Here is a 13276-nt window from a genome sequence, read left to right on the forward strand (position 1 = left end):
TTCAGTTGACCAGCCAAATGGAAGAGGCTTTTATTTGTAAAGAAATGAACTTACAACTGGTCTACAATATATTATTGTAATATAAACAATATAAATAAATGATCCTGTAGGCCCACTAACCTTCCATCCAGACCCACATGAAGCAATGTTACAACGATATTCTATGTGAAAATGTGCAGGTAACAAAGGTGCAATTACAAGCAAGTTTAAGCAGCAGAGTATAAGGTGCTTTAATTTAACAGTTAATGTTGCCATCAACAAACATTTGAAATGTTCAATTTTACTTCACTGAATACAGACACAACAAATATGAAAATCTAAAATTCATACACATGCTACTGTTAATATGAAAGTGCTTTCTCTTTTTTAAAAAAATACACCAAATGGACAATCTTTTTACATAGATCATGGTGTGCTCTCATAATGCAAAATTAACTTCATTGTCAGGTTATACATTTTAAAACTGCAGCTATAGACACCAATCTAGGACCGCTAATGCTAAGAGTGCTAAAACTATTTCATTCCCTGCAAGGAGGACTCTAGTACAATATCCAACATAAAGAATACATCTATATATAATCTTAACATTTGTTTTTTGTAAAGATAAAAAAATGTTTTCTTTCCCCTTGGTGATTCTTTGTTCATCCTGGTTGGGTCAGTGTTTGAGGTTTTAATAATATGAAAGTCCTATTTAATTAGAACAATGGGAGGGAAGCAAAAGGAGGAATTAAAAAATCAGTTAACATGTGCATAAGGCATCAAAAACAAAAAGTTTATCACAATTTGCCTTTGTTAAGTCAACAGCAAAAAATGTTTTCAACAAGCAGGCAGACAAAAAGCACTAATTCAACAGAGAGCCTTGAAATGCCTGACACCAGTGTCGGTATCCATCCTGCACACTGCTGTCTACAACTCCAACCTACACCACAAGCTCACCCCTTGCTCTAAGGAGTTTTCTGGAGCTTACTTTGACTTTTTTTTTTCCTATGGAAAAAACAGAAAGACCAAGCTTTTGAATGAGGTGATTGGGAATCTAGTTAAATGTCTTAGAAATTAGATGTCCAAAATTATACCATCTTTGCACACTCCCACTGATTTTTTAAAAATTTAGAATACACATACAAAAAGTATTTATGTAATAGATATTTTAACAGCAAAAGTATTTGAAAAATTACGTAAGTTAAAATATTTTAAAAGTTTTAACCAGTACCATGGAAAAATTTTTTTAAACCCAGACTATCTGGTCACTTGGATGTTAGTGTTCCTGTTTACAAACACTTTATTATAGATTCTAGTCTAACACGTATTTGGACATTTTCCTGCTTTAAAAAGCTGTGACTATGATACATAAAAGATCTTTTCAATATATTTTCATTTTGTATCTTTATGGAGAAGGTTAGTATCAAGTGATATTAATATGTAAAGTTGTGTCAATAGGAAATCACAATGTAATTCACAGAATCCTCGGGTGGTAAGGGAACTTCTTCCCAGTTAATCACTTCTCCCATTCTATATTTACTCCCCAAATACTTGTAAATTCAAGCTCCAAGCACAAAACTGTTTTACTGCTTACCGGTTCTGCATTTTAAAGGAAACCCTTTTACTATGCAATATATGAGTGCTTTCTAAAAAGTAGATATTTGTGATAACAGTAAAATTTTATGTAATCTTTCTTGCTTTAAAAAGACAAAAACAAAATAAAAACCAAACCTGTTCAGCAAGCTCTTCTGAGATTTTTCAGTTTTCAAAAGTTACTGCACTGTCAATACTGGGTGTAGTTCAAAATGTATAGTAAATCAGCACCAGCTTCTTTGTATTGTTCTGTCACACACCCTGCATATAGCAACACCTCTGGAATAGATTCAAGTGTCAAAATAATTCTGAGAAATATGGGCTGTCACAACAGTTTCAAAATATAAATCCTAATATTAGGTACCTTTAATTTTGTAACCTAATCAGATATATGGATTAGTATGCAAAATGTGTTACAGGAATTATGATGTGATTCACTCAGATCCCTTAGATATCACCTAGCCTAATCCTTTACCCAATGCATAAAAATTCCCTCTCAGTTCCAACTTAACATTCAGTACATTAAGTAATAATAATTACATCCATGTTTGTTCAAACCACAATCAAAAATGGGGGGAAGAGAGGATTTTGTTTACTTATTACTAGTTCCTTAAGTATACCACACACTGCACAGTAAATGTTCAAACGGTTTGCTAAATGAATGGATAAATGAATGAATGACAATGTTCTGATGTATTCATATGTTCAGTGGTTTAGCAAGAGGTGTTTAGAAAAACGTCATTTGCTCATCTGTGTGAATTTTCTACCTTAATCCTTAGGAGAACAAAGACTGTGGGTGACCCAGGAAACAGATGCTTAATAAATAATTATCTTTTAGCAAAGGCTCTTAAGTGTGAAATGAACCATTAAGAAAGGAAATTAAGAGAATTAAGATAAAAGAGAATTAAGTAGGAGCAACTTTAAAAAATACCCCATTATGTGGCCTAGAATCGTAGTTTTATATAGCTTAAAGATGATTTTAAACAAAATCAACATTTTGAGTAGTACAGACTCCATGCTGTATACTCAGAAGAGGAAACAGGTTAAAATCTAAGTAATGGCCTAAGGTGTCACACAGCTAATTCACCAACTAGAAGTAAAACCCCAGTCTCCCAGCCAGTGTTTTATCTTCATTTATCATATTAATTTAATGATTATGTGCATCTCTTATTTACTATTGAAGTAATTATTTAGTACTACCTAAAACAAAATTATGGCTTTAACATAAGCATTCTAAAAGATTTTAAGCAATGGATACATCTGGTTTGCTTGAGGCAAGACTAAAAAAGTTCCTTTTCCTAAAATATGTTGATGTTCATTTCTCTACCATTCCCCACCGCTCTTATAAACCCCCAATTTTTCACCTCCATCAATTAAAGCTCCACAAAATCAAGGATTTAACACTGATAATAGTCCCTAAAGTATAACTTTCAAGTCAATAAGACGGCTACTATCCATCCTTAAGATTACTGGAGTGAATTTAAATAGGTGGTCTAAAAGGACTTCCTTTTTTTACTCTTACATTTAAAACTATACCATGTTAGCATTATAGTGTTTTAAATTTATATAGATTTTTTCCAAATTAAAATTCACTTATTACTTCTTTTAAACAATACATTTTAAGACCTTTACACACAGGTTTTCTTTTTCTATGGATTCATACTGACGCCACCAATATCACTGAGAGCAGCTGTACTTTTCAAAGGCAGTAGAAAAAGATACTTTTTAAATGTACCTCTTCTCTAATGTCGGAGGTTGAAATTGTCACCTTTAAGTAAAATTAAATGTTCACAAGCTATACAAAGGGAAAAAAATGAAACATTTGTGGAAAACATTTCCCAAAGCTCCCATGAACATGGCACTTCAGAGGTGTGTGTTCATGTGGTAGAGCAGAATGGGAGAGTTTTCATTAGAGAAGCTGAGCTTCGGATCTGAGAAGGAGGGCGGGTCTCCCTTCTCATGTACGTGTACTAAAGTGAAAGTTCAGGAAAAGCCAGACGTTTTGCTCTGGAATATGATGGTAAAAATTATATTTGTGTTAGTGCTTTACAATTTCCAAAAAAACACCTTTACCATAGTATTATTTTAAAGTAGATTAAATAAGCTCTGAAAAATAATATGTAAAACTTTATAATTTTTAAAAATTTAGGAAACTTTTTCCAAAGAAGATAATATAATTTTCAACATTTTTTTATTGAAGAAATGGCTTATATTAGTGCTATGAGGGAAACTATATAGTGATACATTTTATGAACTTCTAACAAAAGAGGAATATCTTCCCAAAGAACTTTTTTAAGATGTACAGCTTATAATAGGTTGAAATTAAATTTTAATAAGATTGCATATTTACTTTCCCTAATATTGTATTTGTGCTTATTTAATTGAATCACAATTGTTAAGATGAAATCAAATGCTCTAAACAGATTCAGAAAATACCAATATTGATGAATGTAGATTAAACAGTTCATTTCATGATCCACACTATTGTGCATCAAAGAAACAGAGGTAGGCTTGTGTTTACTGAAATCCACGCTAATAAACAGAACCCTACAGCGCTTAGTCATCCAACTCTTAGACTGAGACACAACCTAACAAAACACTATCTTAAAAATCTTAAAAATGCCTTTGTAACAATCCACAAGGTTGATTCAACTGTAGTATCTGACAATGGATACTCTCTCCTCTATATAATTCTGATAACTCAATTATAACAATTAACCTTTGAATTCTTGACAAATATTCTCCAACTATAATAATTGTCACCCTTTTCATAAGTCAAAAATCACCAATTTATGTATCATTGGAACTATTAATATGCTCCTAAGGGCAGAATCTCTTGATAAAGAGAGTTAAAGAACGAGTGTGATTACAGGTAAATCTTGACATAAAAAAAACTATACTGTTTATTGCTATAACTGGGACCCAACCATTACAATTTATTATTCTGAACTACTGATGGCCATATCTATACTACACAACCTCACTCAGTTAACCATATTATCCTCTTGGGTCTGGAATGCTTTTCCCCGTTTGTCTCCTCCTCCACTTCCCTGTCCTTTCCCCTAGAAAACCTTCCCCAAGGCCCCGTTACAGTTACATGTCCTGCAAAGGAAACAGACTGAGCAAACATTGTACATAAATGGCCAGTTTCCACTGCCCAGAGGGTTTACGAAGACATGACTGTTAGGTATTAGAAATTCCTGCCCCAGTTACCTCCCTAAAATTAACCCTACTACAAAGTCCTCTGTAGGGATTTTCAGGCAAAGGTCTCTCTAAGAAGAAAGTTTTCACACTGTTTCCTTGGGGCTTGAGGAGGTAAGGGGAGTGAGGCTCTTTCATCCTATTAGGCAGTAATGCTCAATGCCCATTGCCCAGAGGCAGCATGAGTTCCTGCCATTCACTAAGGGTGAGGATCTTCAAACCACAAAATATAACCAGGCTGTTCTGGTGGAAAATATATCTTTGAAATGTTTTAACAGTGTGTCCAGCCAGGGATTTCTTCCACTCCATATGGCTATGAGGATAGCATCATTCCCATATACGTGCAATAGTTTATGCTTTCCAAGACTGTTTACACACATGCAAACATAGCCTAAGACTATACTCAATCTGTATATTGCCTCCTTACCATACTTGTGCCATGGTGGTACCAAAACCCTGCAAATGCAAATAATGGGACTTCATAACATTTAATTGAACAAGCCAGTGATATGGGGCGCTCGGACAGATTTCAATCCAAGACTGGTATTTGAATAAATGTCTGACTATAATATTACACTGGATATGGGAAGATAAACTATGTCAAAAATTAAAATAAAGTCGGCTACCTACAAAAAATAATTTCTATTTGGAACTAGGTAAAACATGACTATTAACTTCAAAAGTGCAGAAGTTTGTTCAGCGCTGAAGTGGGATAAACAAAGTGCCAGGTCTCCTGTCTGCCTCTCCACCATTCTCAAGCTCCTTCACTAATATTTCCTTCCTTCTATTCCACATTCTCTATTCTGAGGGGACGGCCCTTAAACTGGGACTTTAACAAATGTCTGTTTAGAGGATGTGCCAGCAAATTAAAAGTATCATCATGGAAAAATTACCAGCCACTTAAAAAGTGACAGCTTGTGGGACAGCACTCTTATACTGATTATATATCAAAGCTGCACAGCTGTGTCAGACACATGCCTACACAAGGCTTGATGAAAATGCACATCATGTAAGAAACAACTTTTATAAACCAGCTCTCTGTATACTTTCTTAGGAACACATGGCTTAAAGCAAATAAAATTTCAAACTTGTAGGGATTTTCTTCCTCGATGGGAAAAGTGCATCAGTATAAAGAAGTCAGAAAATGCAAACTTAGGTAGCAAAAGTAGGAAGAACTTCCCATGTACCCTTTCTGCTTGTCATTCCTTCTCCTCAATCAAAATCCTAAAACAACTAGTAATATGAAGGAAAACGAAAATGACAGCACTCTCCCCACCTATTTCATACTAAAACTGTGCTTTAAGCTCAGGAGAGAAGTGGACACCCAGTGTTATCGTCTATATCCATTATACGTAACTGAAATTTTGAAATTCAGATAGTTAAATCACCCAGAAAGAAACAGCTGCATCAATGGGAAAACTACTAATTAAAAGCCAACGAGCCATTTCTAAAAAACATAACTTGAAAAAAGCAAGTATGTTTTCTGGGTATGTTTTGAGTAGGGACAACAGAAGATCTGGTCTGTTCTTAAGATTATTATAAGATTTAGGATTATAAGGTGCTCTCCAATGGAAACCCCCCTTGTAAGCTTTCTCGGATACTTAACACAGTGCTACGCACAGGGGCTTTCAGTAAGTACATAATGACTGATATCAGAAGAGGGACCACAGTTCCAAGTTAATACCTTAAAGGCTATATATAGATAATATAGTTATGGGAGGTAATCATTATCGCCAGGGGAGTCTATCCCCAAAGAATCAATTCTGTATGAATTGTTTGTGGATCATCTGTGACAAAGTTTTAATTCCAGGGGAGACTTCCCATTGTGCCCTTCAGCCCTCATACAGTGGACCATCTCCTACTAATGCTTAACCTATACTTGTGTTCTGAAATTACAAGATGAGGGGAAAAGTCAAAGCATTATGACAACTCTGTCATAATGATTAACTGCTAATAGATGAAAATTAACTGTAGAGTACCTACCTGTCCTTGAAACTGTAATCCAATAATTAAAAATGTGATATACAGAAATATGTGACATAGACTACAAGCTATTGTAGGTCTGGAACATGAGCCTTACACTATATTACATATTCTAATCCTACACATAACTATCAGTAAATGTCTTTTCTTTAAAACATTACTACACAAAAGAATCCCACAAAGCATACATTCAAACAAGAGGCATCTAAAGGTTAAAAAAATTACCCGCTGTATTTTTGTATAAAAATAATCAACATTCTCTAATGTACACAAAGCCAAAAGATAAATATCTGTGATGTCTTTAATGACATCTTTAGTCTTCTACTAGCGTAACACAATCTTTTTTAAAAGATCAGTGACAATGACTGAAACCCATGGACTCTTCCTCACTTACTGAACTTCTGCCAAATATCTGTGTATGTTCCTTCAATTATTAAAACATTTCCATTGTATGGTAAAGATAAGATAAAAAAAGATTAAAACATTTTTGATGTCCAGGACTATAAAGTTCACAGGCCTGCCACAATTTTTAGTGCCATAATTCTAACAGAACACTAACTGTTCAATGAAAGGTTTTGCTTTAAAATCTTTTTTCCCTAAAACGTGTACATACAAAATTAGATCCAATTATCCAAGAGAGATCAGTTGGATAAGTGCTTTGCAGGAAGCATACAAGGATTTAGTCAAGGAAAAAGGAATGTGCATTCTAGCTAGATCCAGCTTGTTCAACACTAGAAAAATCCGAAGACCAACCACATAGCCACTACAAAGTATCGCCCTGCCAGCAAAGGCTGTGCACTGGTTCATCAGGCATAATCATATTATGCCTTCATCAGTGCAGAGAGATATGAAAGAGAATTGTTATTATGACTCAATACTGAGAGGCAAAATTCTAAGTGTGCTAGTTCTCATTTTACAGGCAGATTTCCCCCCTTTTTCTAGAATGCATAAAACTGGGAAAAATACTCTAGCAGAACATTGATGCTATCTGAAATACTTCCGTTGTACAATGTATTCCTTATTACATCCCTTTTTAAATTTTTTTTCTCAAAATATCCCTCTGGGTGAAAAAGAGCAACATTTATCCCTCCTATGTTACGGTTTCTCAACCTTGGCACTACCGACATTTTGGACCAGATAACTCTTTGTTGTAGAGGGCTGTCCTGTGCATTGTAGGATATTTAGCGACATCCCTGTCCACGCTTTAGATACCAACAGCAACCCCCCGTCCAACCCCTAAGCTATGACAACCAAAATGTCCCTTGACATTTTCAAATGTCCCCTGGGGAACAAAACTGACCTCCGTTGAGAACCACTGCTCTGAAAGAACAAAAACTAAGAGGAAAACTAACTTCCTCAGTCACACCAAATTCTTGGTCAAGTTTGGAAAAGAAACCAAATCTTCTAACTTCCAGATCAGTATTATTCATGCTAGAATGCAATCCTTTTTATAGACAAAGCAATTGTCTAAAAGACATGTTTTTTAAAACATACAGTGATATCTCACTGCATACAATTCCAGTCACTGGACTCCAAAATTATTCCTAAATCACTCCTAAATTATATCTCTCACGACAACCCATAGAAAAATTATAGGGTAGAAAAATGTGTAAGAAAACCGAATCAAAAGAGGAGAAATGTAAATCATTAAATTACTTTCAAAAGGATTTTTTATATTAATGATAAACATCACCTTTAAAAAAATTATCTAGTAAAACACTTTGAAAAATATCATGGCCCTCTATAACAAGTCTTTCAATGTTGTGTGTAACCTGTAAAATTAATTCACCAATGTTAGCTAATTATGAAAATGTATCAATATAATGAATTATTTTATCTGTAGAAGAAATGTCAGCCTTAATGCAGAGATCCCAATGTGCTTGGCTATCCATCACAGTAAGTGATAATATTGTAGGCCAATTTGAGCCTTTACCTTACAAGTTTGTTTAAGAATAAAACTGCTGTTATCTCAAAGCCTCATGATCCCATTAAGATTCCTTCAGAGAGTTGATGCGTGCACAGATCTTTAGGGCCGGGCCTAGCTTGATATTCATTGCACTCATAAGATGGTCTTCTTTTAGCAAGAGAAGAGCCTGTCCATCAATCTCCTGTGCTCTGAACTCATCTGCAATATCCTGGCAGCCTAGAATTTGATCAGAGGAAGGATGTTAGAATTAATACACAACAATCAGAGGTTACTCCTAACAGTCACAATTATGCTCGCACTGGGTCTGAGTATCTGAAATACAGGCTGAGAAACAAATGAAATTTATTGATGGTCGTCTTGGGTTCACTCTTGAAGAAGAGAGTATTTCCTGACATTCTAAAAAGTAAGAATTCGAAATCCAGGTAAAGCAATTTATTTGGAATTCTTGTTCTAAAAATAATATTGCAGAAAGAATTGTAAGTCAGGTAAAATGTACAGATTGTTCAGTCCAGATATAACATACCTTCATGAAAAGGGCAATGCTGTCACCTGAAAGCATGCCACACATACAGCAAGTTTGGATTAACCAGTCATTATACCTCAAGAACTTTACTTTGTATAACATATCCTTCACATACAGGTACAAAAGAATAAAATATAATGTTCTGCCATTTAAATAATAATTTAGAAATATTTTCTCAAGTACCACTTTCATTATCATTTGTATCTTTATTCTGATTTACAACCTTCAATGTGCCAGGCATATCCAAAACATTTTTCTTATTCACTCAGGACAGAACCAATCCATCAAAATCACAGTATCAATCTATTGCTGAAATGTATTACAATGATCAACTTGTAATTTCAACTTCAAATCTTAATATCACTGGACTAATCTCTACTTCTGATAAGAAAACATAAATTCTTATTGAAATTTTGAGCTTGCTGGCTAATCTCTTGACAAATAACCAATATTTTACCTCTCTGTGTAAACCAAGTGCTTCAAAGCAAGTAACAACGTGAGCACTCTACTTGAACCTCAAACGTTTCTATTATCTACCAAATTTTGCACAGCCAGGCTAATAAACTTCCCCACTAAGGGTAAAGAAACCAGCAGGGAAGGTAATGAATTAACGAACCATGAGAGGAGACAATGCAAAAATGTGGAAGCTTCCTTATAAAAGACAAAATTATAAAAGTGAATTTAAGAATAAAAACTAACAGCTTAAAGTCTTTCTTTTCTATTCAAATCAGCATTCTAAGGGAGAACACAAAGAAAAAGATAATGGAAATGGTTACATTATACCTTTGGATACAACTTTGCTGGAATGATTATTCTTTCTACCGCAAATGTATCATCCTCTTGTTTATATAAGAGGATGTCATCCTCTTATATAATGTCATCCCTATAACCCCAGCACCAAGCACAAAACATTGTAGGTGTTAAATACATATATTTTTGGATAAGGGAAGGACTGACTGAATGAATAATGAACAAAAACAGAATCTTCTAAAAAGGAGCCATCTGTAAGAGTAACACAAACTTTTTTTTCTGTATTCAGCTGTGTGGCCAGCTTTTCTCTTGGCTATTTCTCTTCCATCTTCTCTGTTGGTTGTATCCTTCCTGTTTCCTATATAGCAATCAGCTTTTCAATTTCTCTATTTTAATAATTTCTCAAATTTTTAAAAACTGACATTTCAAAAGTACCCTATGCAAAATTTTTATGCTTTTGGCCACTTACCATATAAAAGAAACTATATAGTTAAAATGGGATTACTCACCATAGAAAAGCCCCTTTTCTTTTCCCAGAGGTAGCTCTCAAAACTGGGCAGACAAAACTGACTAATCTTGCATCTAGTTGTGACTTCATCCTTCTTTTTACGAAAGAACTAAATGTTCTTCTCTCTTCAGTCTTACTTACAAGAACACAGGAAAGAAAAGAAGAGAGAGAAAGATAGCGTAGGACTTACTTAGATTCAGAAAACAGAAGCAATGAGAAGTAATGAGGACCATAAGAGCTACATTTGGGAATAGAAACAAGGAGTTCTCCATGAAGAAATTCATAGCATGTGCTTGTTCCTCGGTATTATCAGAGCGCTCTTCAAATGTCTTCTTGTAGACAGACGGTAAATGTATTAGCAAAATAATACAGAACAAAAAGTTGGGAAACAGCATGATCAAACAGGAATGAATTATCTTCAGAATTTTAGATCACAACTTTCTTAAGCAAACCACAAAAAGGGTATTTATACCATACATTAGTATAGAAATGAAAAAATAAAGTGACTTAGAAAAGAAAAATGGAAAAGAAAGGCAGAAGCAAATATGCTTTCCTGAAACATATTAGAGAAAGATGAATTTTTTTAAAAAACCTAGATGCTCAAGGTATACTGAGCTATAGTTCTATGAATTTCTGACATATTTAGAATCTACTTCTGTAAAACAGCTGGAGCCCCAGGAACATTACAGAACATATCCCAACTGCAGCAACCAGTCAGCTCAGCTGGCTTTACATCACCACAAGCAGACATCAGAATGGGCATGGACCTCTGCACATGGACATGGGTCTCAAATGAACCTTACAAATGTCCAGTCACTTTTCCAGCTAAACCTAAAACAAAACACCCCACCCCAAAACTAACATCAGTAAGGATGATGAAAAGATATTACCTGCATTCAATACTACAGAATTAATAAGTCCCAATATCAGTATTATGAAAACCAGTAAACCGTCCTATGTTTTTAGACAATACCTACTTTATATGCCTACAGGGAAACCAAATCTACTGCAGATTCACAGATCAACAAATACAGACTAAAGTGATCTTTGCAAAAGGCAGTTCACTGTATCAAGGAAGAGTTAAGGAAGATAACTGCAGTAAACTGAGAGTAAAAAGAACCGTTCCTATAGAGAACTTTTTAATGTACAAAAATTTTGAAGAAAATAATTTTTCACTCTGGTAACAGTTCTGAGACTGGTCTGCATACCAGCTCTAACATGGTCCCACCAAGATGGTTCACAAGATGACATTACACAATGAGAAGAGAAAACTTTAGGAATAAATATAGGTGCCCTGATGAAAGAGGGAAACCTAGCCTCAACTGGAAAGAAACAAAATACAAGAGATTACAAAATTTACAAGTTTGTTCACTCCATGAGAAAAGCTCAGGGAAAAAAAAAAAAAAATCCAGCCCTGAATGAGCTGAAAGCGGCTCAAAAGGAAGTTTACAAAGGCCAGAGGAACATAGAGAAATAAAGATAACGGCTTTCTGGCTGAGATTTACCTTAAGCTACAGGCATTATTCAGAGAAAAACTTTGAGAAAGAAAATGTTAACTGATCACACAAATAAGCTTGTTATTTAGCCTGTCAAAGCAGTTTAGAAATACTCCCATTTAATCAGGTAAAAGAAAAGCAGAGTTATATTCAGCAAACTCTTAAACAGTATCAAGCAATCCTAAATTATAAAGCAGTCTGCTTTATATGTAATGTTCTCTGAACAATTAGCAACAAAATTAAGTGTCTTGATGAACTCAATAAGACAAGCATCTCAAGTTATAAGAAATAATTTTTTTCAATTCAAATGAAGCAAGAGTAAGACAAAGGAGTTAGCCTTTGTTCTAATAAAGCAGCCAAGAGTAGTCTCATGGCAAATGGATGCTGGGGAAAATTAGAAAACTAGTCCTAAAAAAAAAAAAAAAGCATATGAAGTCATAGAAGAATCAGCAGTATCTATTATTTGTTAATTATTTGGCCAACTACTTTCCTCCTCCCCAAAGGAAAAGAAATATTTTCCCCCTAATGAGAAATCAGGCTGACAGTTCATGTACTCCATTTGGAAGACTATGTCTGAAGATGACAGAATCAAAGTCCAGCCTCAGGAATTAGTGTCAATTCCAACGTTAATTCTCAAGATATCTAGACTGGTATAAAACTTAAAATTTTTTGCACTAAGTATTAAAACCACACCCAGTGAAGACACACCATTCTCTAATATGTCAGCTTTTTAAAGCAGATTCTAAACCCACATGGTCAGCACTTAAATCACACGTAAGTTTTCCTAGATGCATGCTTAAAACTCTTTCCATGAAAAATGTATCCCTTCTTTAAACAATTTCATCTTTCTTTAAAAGTGACCATACCTTGTTTAAAAAAAAAAGAAAAACTTATTTAACATTTCTAAAACAAGCTATTGAAACAATAATTTAATAAAATTTCAGAGTTCTGTACATATATCTTCCTCAACTTACATCCTGACAAACCCATCGTAAGTTGAAAACATCAAGTCGAAAATGCATTTAATGCACCTAACCTTCTGAACATCATAGTTTAGCCTAGCCTACCTTAAACGTCCTCAGAACACTTACATTAGCCTACTGTAAGTTGGGCAAAATTTTCTAACACAAAGCCTATTTTATAATAAAGTGTTAAATGTCTCAAGTAATTTATTGACTACTGTGCTGAAAGTGAAAACCAGAGTTGCGTGGGTACAGAATGGTTCTATCAGCTATTTACCCTCGTGACAGCGTGGCTGACTGGGAGCTGCCCTACCCAACCTGAGGAGACAGTACTGTGCTTCATATCACCAGCAA

At 34.6% G+C, this 13276-nt stretch overlaps 1 protein-coding gene across 10 annotated transcripts in view; it reads right to left on the reverse strand.

The window, feature by feature from the left end:
- The window catches only part of PHC3 (polyhomeotic homolog 3), an 83387-nt gene continuing 70111 nt past the window's right edge, over window positions 1-13276 (reverse strand). For 8 of the 10 annotated variants that reach the window (XM_024734055.1, XM_024734061.1, XM_024734060.1 and 5 more), the window contains one exon: window positions 1-8899. In XM_024734055.1, the coding sequence (XP_024589823.1) occupies window positions 8745-8899 (155 nt within the window). In that variant the 3' untranslated portion in view covers window positions 1-8744. The remainder of the gene's footprint in view (window positions 8900-13276) is intronic. The other 2 variants (XR_003001668.1, XR_003001669.1) reach the window with 2 other exon arrangements.

This window comes from Neophocaena asiaeorientalis, unplaced genomic scaffold (genome assembly GCF_003031525.2).
Source record: "Neophocaena asiaeorientalis asiaeorientalis breed wild unplaced genomic scaffold, Neophocaena_asiaeorientalis_V1.1 scaffold280, whole genome shotgun sequence".
NCBI lineage: Eukaryota > Metazoa > Chordata > Mammalia > Artiodactyla > Phocoenidae > Neophocaena > Neophocaena asiaeorientalis.